The 12,664-nt window shown below is 40.2% G+C and overlaps 2 protein-coding genes and 1 pseudogene across 6 annotated transcripts in view; all 3 read right to left on the bottom strand.

Annotated features, from left to right (window-relative positions):
• Positions 1 to 1,890: 1,890 nt before the first annotated feature.
• Positions 1,891 to 3,386, bottom strand: GJA10 (gap junction protein alpha 10; the record flags this gene model as incomplete). The annotated part of the gene is given in 5 exon segments (XM_084890506.1): positions 1,891 to 2,086; positions 2,088 to 2,176; positions 2,180 to 2,835; positions 2,838 to 3,099; positions 3,103 to 3,386. Coding segments are annotated over 5 exon segments (1,356 nt in total). The 5' UTR covers positions 3,256 to 3,386.
• A 3,731-nt stretch (positions 3,387 to 7,117) lies between these two features.
• The window catches only part of CASP8AP2 (caspase 8 associated protein 2), a gene marked incomplete at its 3' end in the record, with an annotated part of 32,867 nt that continues 27,320 nt past the window's right edge, over positions 7,118 to 12,664 (bottom strand). For 3 of the 4 annotated variants that reach the window (XM_084890426.1, XM_084890425.1, XM_084890423.1), the window contains exons 10-11: positions 9,366 to 9,418; positions 7,118 to 7,730 (exon numbers count right to left, since the gene is read on the bottom strand). In XM_084890426.1, the coding sequence (XP_084746552.1) occupies positions 7,727 to 7,730; positions 9,366 to 9,418 (57 nt within the window). Of the gene's footprint in view, positions 7,731 to 9,361; positions 9,419 to 12,664 lie in introns of those variants that run through there. The other variant, XM_084890424.1, reaches the window with a different exon arrangement.
• Positions 9,480 to 12,646, bottom strand: LOC311625814 (glutamine synthetase-like; annotated as a pseudogene). Its single transcript has one exon. The product of its transcript is annotated as a glutamine synthetase-like (transcript).

Genomic DNA, 12,664 nt, shown 5'->3' with positions numbered 1-12,664 from the left:
AAAGAAAGAAAGAAAGAAAGAAAGAAAGAAAGAAAGAAAGAAAGAAAGAAAGAAAGAAAGAAAGAAAGAAAGAAAGAAAGAGAAAGAAAGAAAGAATGAAAGAAAGAATGAAAGAAAGAAAGAAAAGAAAGAAAGAAAGAAAGAAAGAAAGAAAGAAAGAAAGAAAGAGAAAGAAAGAAAGAAAAGAGGGAGGGAGGGAGGAAGGAAGGAAGAAAGGAAGGAAGGAGAGAGAGAGAGAGAGAGAGAGAGTGAGAGAGAGAGAGAGAGAGAGAGAGAGAGAGAGAGAGAGGAAGGAAGGAAGGAAGGAAGGAAGGAAGGAAGGAAGGAAGGAAGGAAGGAAGGAAGGAAGGAAGAAAAAACCAAGTGTGTGAGCTTAACCAATTGAGCTTAACAGGGAAGTTCCACCTCTAAACTTGGAAGAGTTGTTTAATGAACAAAAGCAGTTTGGAGCAGTGGGTAAAGCAAATGTCATTCTTTTTATTTCCAGAATTGAAAAGAATCTACAATAAACATCTATTATGTCTTACAATGGTCAGGAATGTTTATTCCACAGTGGCTTTTCAGAGAACAGAATTAAAATCGATATGATATTGATTTTGGTCTTTGTGAGATATATCCCCAAATATTTGTATATGACTTTTAAATGCCAGAGCTGTGAAAACAATGGAGTGGGACAAGGGCAACTCAAGGTTACAACAACCCCTCCTCTGATCCATTTTCCACACTGCGGCAGGAAGAGCTTTCTAATGTGACTCTGCTGCACCTCCCTTTTGAGTTCTCCATTGCCCCCATCCAGGCCTCCATGCTCCCTTCTCCAGCCTTCCCTCTCCCACGGCCCTCCTTCCACCCTGTGCACCACCAAACGTGACTCCCCAGAGAGCCCTGGGGTCACACCTCTCCTTTTGTCTGTGCTGGGCTGGCCTCATTCATGGACCCTAGTTCTCTTGGGCCTGGAAAACCCACATCTTTGACAATGCAGTTCAAAAGTCACTTCAACTATGAAGCGTTATAAGATGCGGTACCTATGTACAGTAGAATATTACTCTGTCACAATACAGAGTGAACTCTTACCATTTGTGACAAGCATGGATGAACCTAGAGGAATTATAAGAGAAATAAGTCAGAGGACAACAAATAACGTATTTCACTTATACGTGGAATCTAAAAAACAAAATAAGTGTACAAACAAAACAGAAACAAATGTATAGATCCAGAAAACAGACAGGGTAGCCAAGTGGAAGGAGGATGGAGGCTGGGTGAAAAGGTGAAGAGATTGAGAAGTACAAATAGCAGTTAAAAAATAGTCGTGAATGTGAAGTACAACCTGAGGAATATAAGCAATAATATTGTAATAACTTTGCACGATGCCAGGTAGGCACTAGCCTTATTGGGGATAACCACTTGGTAAGTTACACAAATGCCTATCTAACGACTTCACTGTACACCTGGAACTAATACAATCTTCAATGTCAACTGCAATTGAAAAGTAAAAATAATGAAGCCTCTTCTGACCCATCCATAAAGAAGTGACCACTCCCCGTAAGATGCACCTTACACATGATCACATTTACATGTTTACTTAACTTTCCCTTTTATGGCAGAGATAGTATTTTATCAATTTGCACACCCGGCACCTAAAAGTCACATGGATATAAAGTTTTCAATTAAGGTTATTTCGTGAGTTGAATTTCTTGAAGGAATGAATTTAACTTTCTATAAATGAACCTCCCCTTCCTCCTCTCCCTCGCTCTCAACACAGATATATGCACACCATGAAGAAAGAAATGGAAGGCTATGAAGGGGCCAAAGTAGTTCCTTGATCAGTCAGTCTGTCTTTTCTTACCATTGATGTTCTGTGCCCAGTGGCTGAAGGCAGAGCAATGGGCTGTTTTACTGATGCAGAAAGCACGAGCTAGTCCGAGAACTGAAGCTACCTGAGTCACTGTGCAGCTGTCCATTTTCAGATAGCAGCCTGGACAGAACGCTGCCCTTGCGACTGCCTGACTGAGATCTGCCTGTCCAGACTCCACTCTGTCTCACACTGCCATCGCTGTCTCTGCAGTGACTGTGCAAATCTGAGAGGCTCCCCTGAGCGTTGCCAGTCCTGGGACTGCTCCCAGGTTCCTATTGCATAGGCTGGACAATGTCTAGGAGGCATCATTGTGCCTACCCAGTACTACTGGGAACATGGTAGTCTCTGTGCCAAAGAATGGTCTGGTTGCTGTCCCGGGTGCTGAATTCCAGCACAGTCATCCCAGGGACATGAGCTGTGGACATGGAGCTGTCCGCTGTGCTGACCCTTCTCTGTCCAGTCCTTTTTACCACTGCTTGGGTTGTGGGATTTGTCACAGGTTTTAGACTTCGGCACACTGATTTGGATGACTTGTTGCTGGTTATTGGCTTGAAGTAGAGAGATTCTTTCAGACAAGGGGGAGCAAATCATGTACTGCTGGGGCACTGAGTATTTTCTCAAATGTAAAGGAGGGGACCTTTCATTGTCAATGCCCACATTGCCTGACTTCTCATAAAATGCCCTCCTGATTTTCCTGATTCCCAGATGGAATATTTCTAGTACATTAAGGAGCAAAAAGATGGCTGCAATGCTGAGCATAAAGAGCATGAAAATGGTCTTCTCTGTGGGCCTGGATACAAAGCAATCCACTGCACTGGGGTATGGAGGGTGAGTGCATTTGTAGAGGGAGCGTATTTGAAACCCATAGAGAATATACTGGCCTACCATAAACCCTATTCCAGTACAGGTCTGATCAAGATGTGTAAGACAAGTATGCAGTAGACATCCTTTCAGAAGGACTTTATGGATCCTCTTCTGCTGTGTAACCTCCTCAGTTTCCTATCTATCCTCTGTTGCTCCTCCAATTCCAGCCCTGGATTCTGCATGTCGGTTCTAAGGTGTGACTTTTTCCTCTGCCTCTCCTTTTCAAAGGCTCTGAGTCTATAAAGGACATGGCCCATATACACCAGAGAGGGAGAAAACACGAAGATGATCTGTAAAACCCAAAATCTGGTCAAAGAGATAGGGAACACATCATCATAACAGATATTGTTGTAACCTGGCTGCTGGGTGTTGCAAGCAAAGGCTCACTGTTCATCATTCCAGACATCTTCAGCAGCCTCACCAAGTAGCAGCATTCGGAAAATGAAGAGGATAGTCAGCCAGATTTCCCCCAAGACAGTTGAGTGGGAGTGAACTTCCTTTAGAACCATGGTTGTCAAACTGAGGCTTGTGAGCCACATGTGGCTCTTTGGCCCCTTGAGTGTGGCTCTTCCACAAAATACCAAGGCCTGGGCGAGTCTATTTTGACGAAGTGGCGTTAGAAGTTTAAGTTAAAAAAATTTGGCTCTCAAAAGAAATTTCAATTGTTGTACTGTTGATATTTGGCTCTGTTGACTAATGAGTTTGCCGACCACTGCTCTAGAATGTCACCCAATAAGTTCCAGTCCCCCATGGTAAGAGACTAATGCCTGCCGAAACCGGTTTGGCTCAATGGATAGACTGTCGGCTTGGGAACTGAAGGGACCCAGGTTCGATTCTGGTCAAGGGCATGTACCTTGGTTGCGGGCATATCCCCAGTGGGGGGTGTGCAGGAGGCAGCTGATTAATGACTCTCTCTCATCGATGTTTCTAACTCTCTATCTCTCTCCCTTCCTCTCTGTACAAAATCAATAAAATATATTTTTAAAAAAAGAGACTAATGCCTGAAATATAGAGACATGGAGGTTAATAGCACCCCTGAATGTAATATATAAAGACTCAGGCTCATTAAAACAGGTTGTTTTTGCATGCCAGTAAAATTCTGAATGGTTTCCCAGCCCTAATATTTATGGACCATGCTTGAGGAAATAGGATGGTTCCAGGGAATATTCAATTTTGAAAAAACACTAAAAACTCTCCACAATCTGATCCAATATCCTTCCTATTCTGTTCTCTCCCAAAGTTGACTGTCATTCTGACATATGCATTGGCCCTCATGTTTGTACAATGCCATCTATTCTACCATTTTATTTATTTTTCTACAGTCTAAGATGCTCCATTTACCATACATCCTATACAATATTAAATAACTCTTACTGTGGCACTGTACCTAACATGAGTTGTGTGATGGTTGTAGCATTTTGGTCTTTGCACATAGAAGGTATCAATAATAGCAGTGGGCTGAATTGTCTTTTCACTTTAAAACTCAGTTCCTCTCACAGAAATAATCATCAGCAGAAAAACAAAGGTCCTCATTATGTATTATCCATGGCAACCATTCAAGACTAAAAGTACAAGTAAGGAAAACAGAAATTAGCCAAATAAACCCTCAGAAACTGGCACAGAATAGCAGTAAAGATTAAGAAGATGCAGAAATAATAAGCAATGACATATGATTACATGTTTTCATGGAAGCTTTGCTAACTTAGAGGAAAAATGAATATAAATTGCTTCTCTAGCAAGCTTGAGATCTGGAAAAAAATGGAGACAAAGCTGACATGAGTAGGTTACTTGGTTCACACCAAAAAAATTTAAGGTTTTTCAAGTTTCAATAAGGCTAAAATACTTGGTAGGTTAAAATCCTCTAAGATGTGGAAGACTTCCAAATGTGAAATATATGGAGAAAAAGCAGGAAAGTGTTATTGGGTTAAAACAAATAATGAAACAAATTTTCTTTCCACAATTCATTCCTTCAGCATTTACCAAAATCTTGTTGGCTTTTCTTTCACTAACAAATGTTGTTAGCTCTCCTTTGTAAAAAGCTGGTGTTTCTTTCCTAAATTGTATTTCAGATGCCATCTTTCTATCCCCACAGGAATTTTCTATATTTCTCATAAACAAGAACATCTACATATAGACCACTTACTTTATAAGGTGGACAAAATAATAACTACTGTGATCAAGGAGCCTTCAAGTTGAACCATGTCTGGCTAATTAGGGAACTGTGGCTGGTTGCCAATATAAAGGCTCTGATTAGCTGGCTGTGGGGCCCAATCCAGAAAGAGCACAGTAATTGTGATCAATGGAGTCTAACCTAGTCCTCTCCCAAAGTCAAAATGTTTCATGCTTTGCAATTCTCTTGTAATATTTTTTTCTAATTGGTATTATGTCAGAGCCATTCCTGGTGTAACATATTTGGAAATTAAAAAACAAACGAGAACTTTCCTTTTTCATTTGTAAATAATTACAGTGATTTGAGTGCATTTCTTTCAGACGATTAATTGCTCTGGGAATTGATGTCACAAATCGATGGGTGACACCTGATTTCATCAATAACTGCTCAGGGTGAGACTACTAGCATTGTCAAATGTGAACACGTAATAATGGAATGACAGTCAAACCCAAAGTGTTCTTGCAAATCATGCTGTGCTGAAAGAAGAAATATCTCAAAAAGAAATGAAGCAATTTTAGACCACTGAGATGTGGGCTGCATCTGTATGTAGGCTGTGTGTTCTAGTAATTTTCTACTAGGATGCAACAGACAGCTCAGGAAAATTTCTTTCTTTTTCAGTAGAGAATCTAGTGAAAGTGACAGGAGCACAGAGTAGGAGACTCTCCCTTAACCTCTCAGTAATAATCTGAAATGTCCTGATGAGGTAAGTAATCCTGGTACTGCACTGCTGCTGGGAAAGAGAAGGGGCTGCTGACTATCTCACCCCAGTCTCCAAATTAGCACACTGAAGGGTGAGACCTACTGCCAGAGACTTGTCTCCTGCACAGCAAGACATAGAAAGCTACAGGAATTAAGAGTGATAACATGGGTGCATGATTACACAAACGGGATTAAACAATACAGATTCCAGAAAGGAACCTACACATTTATGGTCACCCAATTTGTTGGCAAGGTGGCATTAAAGAGCAGTGGGGTAGGAATAGTGTTTACAACAAATGAGACTTGTTCAAATTGGATGTTTTTTAAAAACTGAAAAAACGTAATAGTATTTTTTGATTCGAGAAAGCAGGAAACACAAATGTGAGAAACATCAATCAGTTGCAGCCCACATACACCCCAACCAGGGATTAAACCCTACAACCTGGTTATGTGCCCTGGCCAAGAAATCAAACCTGCCACCTTTTGGTGTATGGAATGTTGCTCCGTTCACTGAGCCACACCAGCCAGGGTGAAACTCTTCATTTCAGTATGTGTTTAGATGCAGATACTTCCTTCTCTATCTTATTTGGCTCTCTGGTCCTTCAATCTTTTTTCCTCTTCTAGTCTTCTTTTGTTACTCTAATACTGGCACATCTATCTTTCACCTCACTGAAATCTGCATTTGTATTTACTACCTTATTTGGTTTTGTGTACCTTTTTTTTTTAACTTCTAAAAGTTTCTCAATCTGATTTTCAAACTAATTCATTCTTCAGCTGTATCCATTCTATTTCTACTCCATTTTGTTATGTTCTTTATTTAATTATGTTTTCATATATGCATACTTGATTATTTCTTTTTTATTTTATTGATTTTGTACAGAGAGGAAGGAAGAGAGATAGAGAGCTAGAAACATCGATGAGAGAGTAATCGATCAGTTGCCTCTTGCATACCCCCTACTGGGGATATGCCCGCAATCAAGGTACATGACCTTGACCGGAATTGAACCCGGGACCCTTCAGTCCCAAAGCCGATGCTCTATCCATTGAGCCAAACCGGTTTCGGCCATACCTGATTATTTCTTATTTTTGTATTACATTACCAAAATCTTCTTTTCTTTGTTTATTGGGTTTATTTTTAATTTCTGGGGTCTTATTCGAATGTTTTCTTTGAAACAGTAGCATCTCTTAATTATCACTTTACTTTGGCTTGTGAATTCATTTAACCTGGTGGTATGGGCTCTTCTGAGTGACTAGTAGGCACTGGGGAAGAACTGAGGGCCAGCCCTCTAGGCCAATTCTGTACTGCCCTGATGTTAGCTGAGGATACCTGCCCAGAGGTCTGCTTCTCTCTGCTATACCTGCTGTGAGAAAGCAGGCAAAGGCAACTGTTTTTCTCCAACGAATTTATGCACAGACACTCAGCCATCTGTACCATCACCAAGAACAACTTCACAATAGCCTCCCATGTCCACTGTGAGTTTTACCTTTTAATTATCTAAACACATTTAAAAAAACAACATCTAATCAAAATATAACAGAACTTTACACAGTTTTATTTATACATTACTGGTATTGAAAGCAAACTTTATACAAAAAATTATACATATAAAAAATTCCTTGGCTAGGCAAAGCCATTTATGTGTATATACACACAAACACAGATACACGCACACAAAGTATTTTACATAATTTTAAGTATACATATTTACAGATACACTATTTAAATTACTTTACAATTTACCAAAATGAGGCCATTAGAAAAGCAAATAAAAATATATGAAAACAAACTAATTAATGGTTAATTTAAAAATGCTACAAAACTATTTTTAAAAATCTAGAAAAGAAACTCATTTCTTTGAAATATCAAAACTAAGGTTTCAATATTATATTGTTGTTGCTTTTATTTTAACAAATTCTAACCTGTTTGAAAATAAGTTTCTTGACTAGTAAGAGATAAGCAAATCAGACTGATGACTGGAACAAGCTGACTTGAGAGTAAAGAGTCAGCAATTAATAACAAATGTAGATAATTTAGTAACCCATGTCTTAAACTGCCTTCTACATCCCCATTTAAAACATGAGGAATTCCAAGCTTCTATGTAGTATGCAGCATCAACTGCGACTCCAAGGAATTCAGCAACTTATCTGTAAGAAAAAGCTAAAGTTATTATTCTATTTTTATGATATGACCATTTCATTAGTGTTGTTCTTTTAACTGAGTTCTACTTAGATAATACTGATGTTTAAAACTAGCTTTTTACAGAATCAGTTTGGAAACCTTATCATTATACTCTGATTTTGAAAATAATTTAATAAGATTATACTACTTGGAGGAAAAAAATCAGTTAAGAGACAAGCTAGCAATGGAGCAACACATTATTATGCTATCATGCAAGCAAATAAAATCTCAAGTATCAAATCCAATAAAAGATTTATAATGGAATTTGAAAAATTTAAATAATAAGCATGATTTCCAGATACAAGTTAATTCTTCCATGTATGTACATTATTTTCTCGAGAACAGAAGTCATATTTTAAGAAAATATTCAAGTGAAACAAAAAACTCAATTTAATTTCTTAATGGCGGTGAAGAAGTATAGTAAATTTGAAAATAACCAGGTCATTGTTGCCTTAAACTATTTTAAAGGTCTTTAGAACAAGCTCTTTCTTCAAATTCCCCATTATTAAATCTCACATTCTGAATTATATAAATAGAATTTTAACTTCACAATAAACTACTAAACATCTTCTGAAGATCTTAATAGCAAACTAGTTGCTTTGAGAGGATACTGAAATTATCAGTTTCTAAAGCAGTAATTTACAACAGTCTAGAAAAAGATTTATAATTCAAATATATTGAGAACCCTTCACATTGAGGTCTATGGCCAAATATGGTTTCTATTCTGATTTAATTTTTAAAAATATATATTTTATTGATTTTTTTACAGAGAGGAAGGGAGAGAGATAGAGAGCTAGAAACATCGATGAGCTGCCTCCTGCACACCCCCTACTGGGGATGTGCCCGCAACCAAGGTACATGTCCTTGACCGGAATCGAACCCGGGACCTTTCAGTCCGCAGGCTGATGCTCTATTCACTGAGCTAAACCGGTTTTGGCTATTCTGATTTAATTTAATCTGAACTTAATTTAACCTAAAATTGGATGTTTTGCATTTAAATAATCATGACTACAAATCAACCGAAAAATAATACCTTAAATATCTTTACAACTTTTCTTATGTAAAGTCCAAATATTTAAGCAACCGGTGCAGGTCTTACAGGAAAATCCTGCTGAAAAACACTGTTGCCTTAATAAACCTCTATAAAAATGGCTTTTAAAAAAACCGAGGGGGGCAGGTAACTGAGGAGGGTAAAAAAAACAAACTGAGGAAACATGCCTGTGAACATTATTAATAATTTTACTTGGTAAATCATGTCATCTATTCAGATGATAACGGATTCCAAGCATATGTTTTCTATTTTAAAATATTTTAAAAAATTTATTAATCATCAAATGGATTCCCTCCTTAGACCCATCAGCAGTTGGAAGGTTAGGGAGGAATGCCGGGCTGATCTGAATTGCAACTCTGAGCACATCCTGTGGGTTTGGTGACCTCAGAAGCCTGACAAGCAATCCTCCTCCAACCTGTGCCTGAAGCAGGACCCCAACTGGATGTCTCTCACCACTACTCACACCTTTGATGACTATGGGCCATTAATTGCAGAGTTCCAGTATCAAACATTTATTTTACTAATCTTCTATAGTACAACCATTAACTACCTGCTTTTTGACTTTTCAAAGAGCTTCAGTAGTTGCTGGAATCTTTCTGAGACCTGAAAAGTAAAAAATGAGTATTAATTTTAAGTATTACAATGCGATTTTTTTCTTTTTTTAAAAAACTTTTAACCCTTTGCACTCCGCTGTCCCCTCTCAGGGGACATTGGAATTCTAGCATATCACTCGGATGTCCCCTCTCAGGGGACATTGCAGTTTATTAGTGATTACGGGGAATTGAGTTATTTCAACGCACGTTTCCGCCGCAAAGTAGCGTCGAGTAGCTGGTAGCCAATGTCCAGAATGGTTCGGAGTGCAAAGGGTTAAATATATCAAAAGGCCTGCTTTAGTGACATGCTAGTCCCCCAGAAAATAACCCAATGCCCTCTTGTCAATAACATATATGCACAAGTTGACCAGCCAACTCATGTGCATGCATGTGTCTTTACAAACCAAAGCCACGCAGCTCAGGTGTCTGCTGCTGTTTGTTCCTGTTAGCCAACACGTGTCCAGAAGGGCAGGCAGGGCACAGAGAAACCCTTAAATGGTAGTGAGGGTTTAACAGTCCCAACAGCCAACTTTTCAAGCACCGTCACCCTCAATCTCCCCCAGCCCTCAAAATGAGAGCCTTATTTCTAACCAGAATTCTCGCCTCAAATTTGGCTCCCAGTGACCAGATGATTTTTCCCCTTTAAAAAAAGCACACACAGCCAAAACCAGTTTGGCTCAGCGGTAGAGCGTCGGCCTGCGGACTGAAAGGTCCCGGGTTCGATTCCGGTCAAGGGCATGTATGTTGGTTGCGGGCACATCCCCAGTAGGGGGTGTGCAAGAGGCAGCTGGTCGATGTTTCTCTCTCATTGACATTTCTAACTATCTCTCTCCCTTCCCCTCTGTAAAAAAATCAATAAAATATATTTTAAAAAAAAGCACACGTATCTGCACACCAATATATATAATTTTGTTTTTGCACTTAAATATAAAAATACTACTCTGATTTGTGTTATAAACCGAGGACCAAGCAATGAGAACTTTTTCTTCAGAGGTAGGCCTACCCATCCCGTCCCTTTATGCTGAGCTTGCCTTCCAGCGGGGGCACTCAGCCCCAGACCAGGAAAGCAGGTCACTGCAAAGAGGCCACAGTTGGCAGGTAAAAGGGCTTCCTGCCTGCTGCCTCCCACCTATCCTGGTTCTCACTTTCTTTAGAAAGCTTCTTAAAACCTTTTACAGAACTTCCCAACCAAAGGGAGTATCTAACCTAATCGAAGAGCAAGCCCAGCACTCCTACCCGCTTCAGCTACCTCACAGAAGAAAAAGGTCCTTCCCCACCCTTCACAAATACTGTGCTCCCTGTCCAGATAGCTACACCTGTTGGACAAACACCTGATTTAAGTGAAGCAGTCGTTATGTGCCCCTCCCTTCTCCACTAACACAGTAGAAAGCTTCAGTGATAGGGGGAAAAGGGTGTGTGTATGTGAAGAGACTAACCTGGCCAAAGAGAGCAAGAGATATTAACCGGGCACAAGAAATAAAAAAAGACCTTGATATTCTGCCCTTTGAGTTGCATTTGTTATGACAATTGAGGGGAAAGAGTGGGATCTGGATGAAGAAGTAATTAGGAGGAGCTGGTTGGCTGCAAGTCTAGTCCACTTAGTTCTTGTACTGGAAGGGCTCGTCGCCAGTTTCGTTGAGAAGACACGTGTGGATGAGGGCTTCTGTCACTGCGAAGGGGTCACAGTTGGCCGAGGAGCGCCCGTCTTCAAAGTACCTCTTTTTCTCCTGGCCCACAGCCCAGCGAATGCGGATGCTGGTGCTACGGTTGGTCACTCAAGCGGAGAGTGGTTGATTGATGTTGGAGGTTTCTGTGAGGCGCCAGGCATTGTCCTGGCCCCTCTTGGGATCGTAGGCTCGGATGTGGTTCTGGAGTCTCGATGGACTCCTCAGTGTATTTCAGTCCGTTCTCCTCTCACGTAGCCTTGGTGCTGAAGTTGCTGTGGCATCCTGAATCATCCCAGTTTCTAGGAATGGCGTGGGATCAAAAGTTGCTATCACTTCAGAGACTTCACACACTCGGTGCAAGATGAAACAGGCCACCCAGAGATGATCTCCCATGTCAATTCCTTCCCAGGGTCCTATTTGGAATTCCCACTGGGCGGGCATGACCTCGGCTTGATGCCAGCATACAAGCATGCTGCAGGAGTATGGACATTGGGGTCCAGGGAAGCCACTGGAGGGCCAACCATAAGGTGCCCATCTGGCCCATGAGTATATTCCTGCTCCATTGCAAACCATGGATGCTGACTGCTCACCATGTCCATTATCCGTTTGCAGGTGTATCTTAAATTGGTCTCTGCGGGTTTGTGGTTGTACCTGAAGACTTCACAGAACACCAGCTTTTTGGGGTCCTTGCAGAAAGGGTCCTAAAACATGGCAGCAGGAACAAGATACATGTCACTGTTGGAGCCTTCAGAATGCATAACACTAGAGCCATCAAAATTCCACTCGGGCAACTCTTCTATACTCTTGGGCTCACTGTCCAGATCCGGGTCTTGCATCACAGTCCTTCTCCAGTACCGTCAATCCAGATATACAGAGCTTGGACTTTTTCACCCGGAGGCCGGGGCTTGCACATCTGCTTGATGCCTTTGTTCAAGTGGGAAGTTGCTGCGGTGCACATAGTGAAAGTTGCTCTGGGGGACGAGCACATGGCAGGGGGGCAGGCTGGGCAGGCTGTGAGAGCGAGGTGCAGAGAGAAGAGAGGAAGCTGGGAGTGCTGCTTCTCCCATCCTTGGCTCTTTTTTTTTTTTTTTTTTTTTATGACTATTTCCACAAAACATCTTAAGAAAGTACTGTCAATAATAAAGAGATGAAATAATATCTGGAAAAATAAAATATCTTCATACTAAAGGTGATTGCTAGTTTAACTTTCAATATTAATCTTTTTTTCCCAATTCAATTTGTTGGGTGATGATAATAAAATTATATAGGCTTCAGGTGTACAATTCTATTATACATAATCTGTGCATCATACTGTGTGTTCACCACCCCAAATCAAGAATCAATGTTAAACTTCCCTAAACAGTAAACATTACAAAATTGTTTAAGATCAAATAAGTAAATGTAAGACAACAGAAAAATAAATTGGAATTGTTCTTCCCCAATCACCAAGTGTTTAACAGTCCAACATAAAAAGCCATACTTTTAAAAAAGTTGGCAAATAAGTATCTACATATTTTAAACATGTTAAAATGAAATCTATTTAAGTAGTACATCTGTGAAACTATAAAGATGTAAAAATTGGGAAGTTA

This window comes from Pipistrellus hanaki (assembly GCF_964339955.1).
Source record: "Pipistrellus hanaki genome assembly, chromosome: 7".
Taxonomy (NCBI): domain Eukaryota; kingdom Metazoa; phylum Chordata; class Mammalia; order Chiroptera; family Vespertilionidae; genus Pipistrellus; species Pipistrellus hanaki.
Note: the sequence above shows the minus strand (reverse complement) of the source record. Positions and strands in the feature narration are given on the sequence as shown.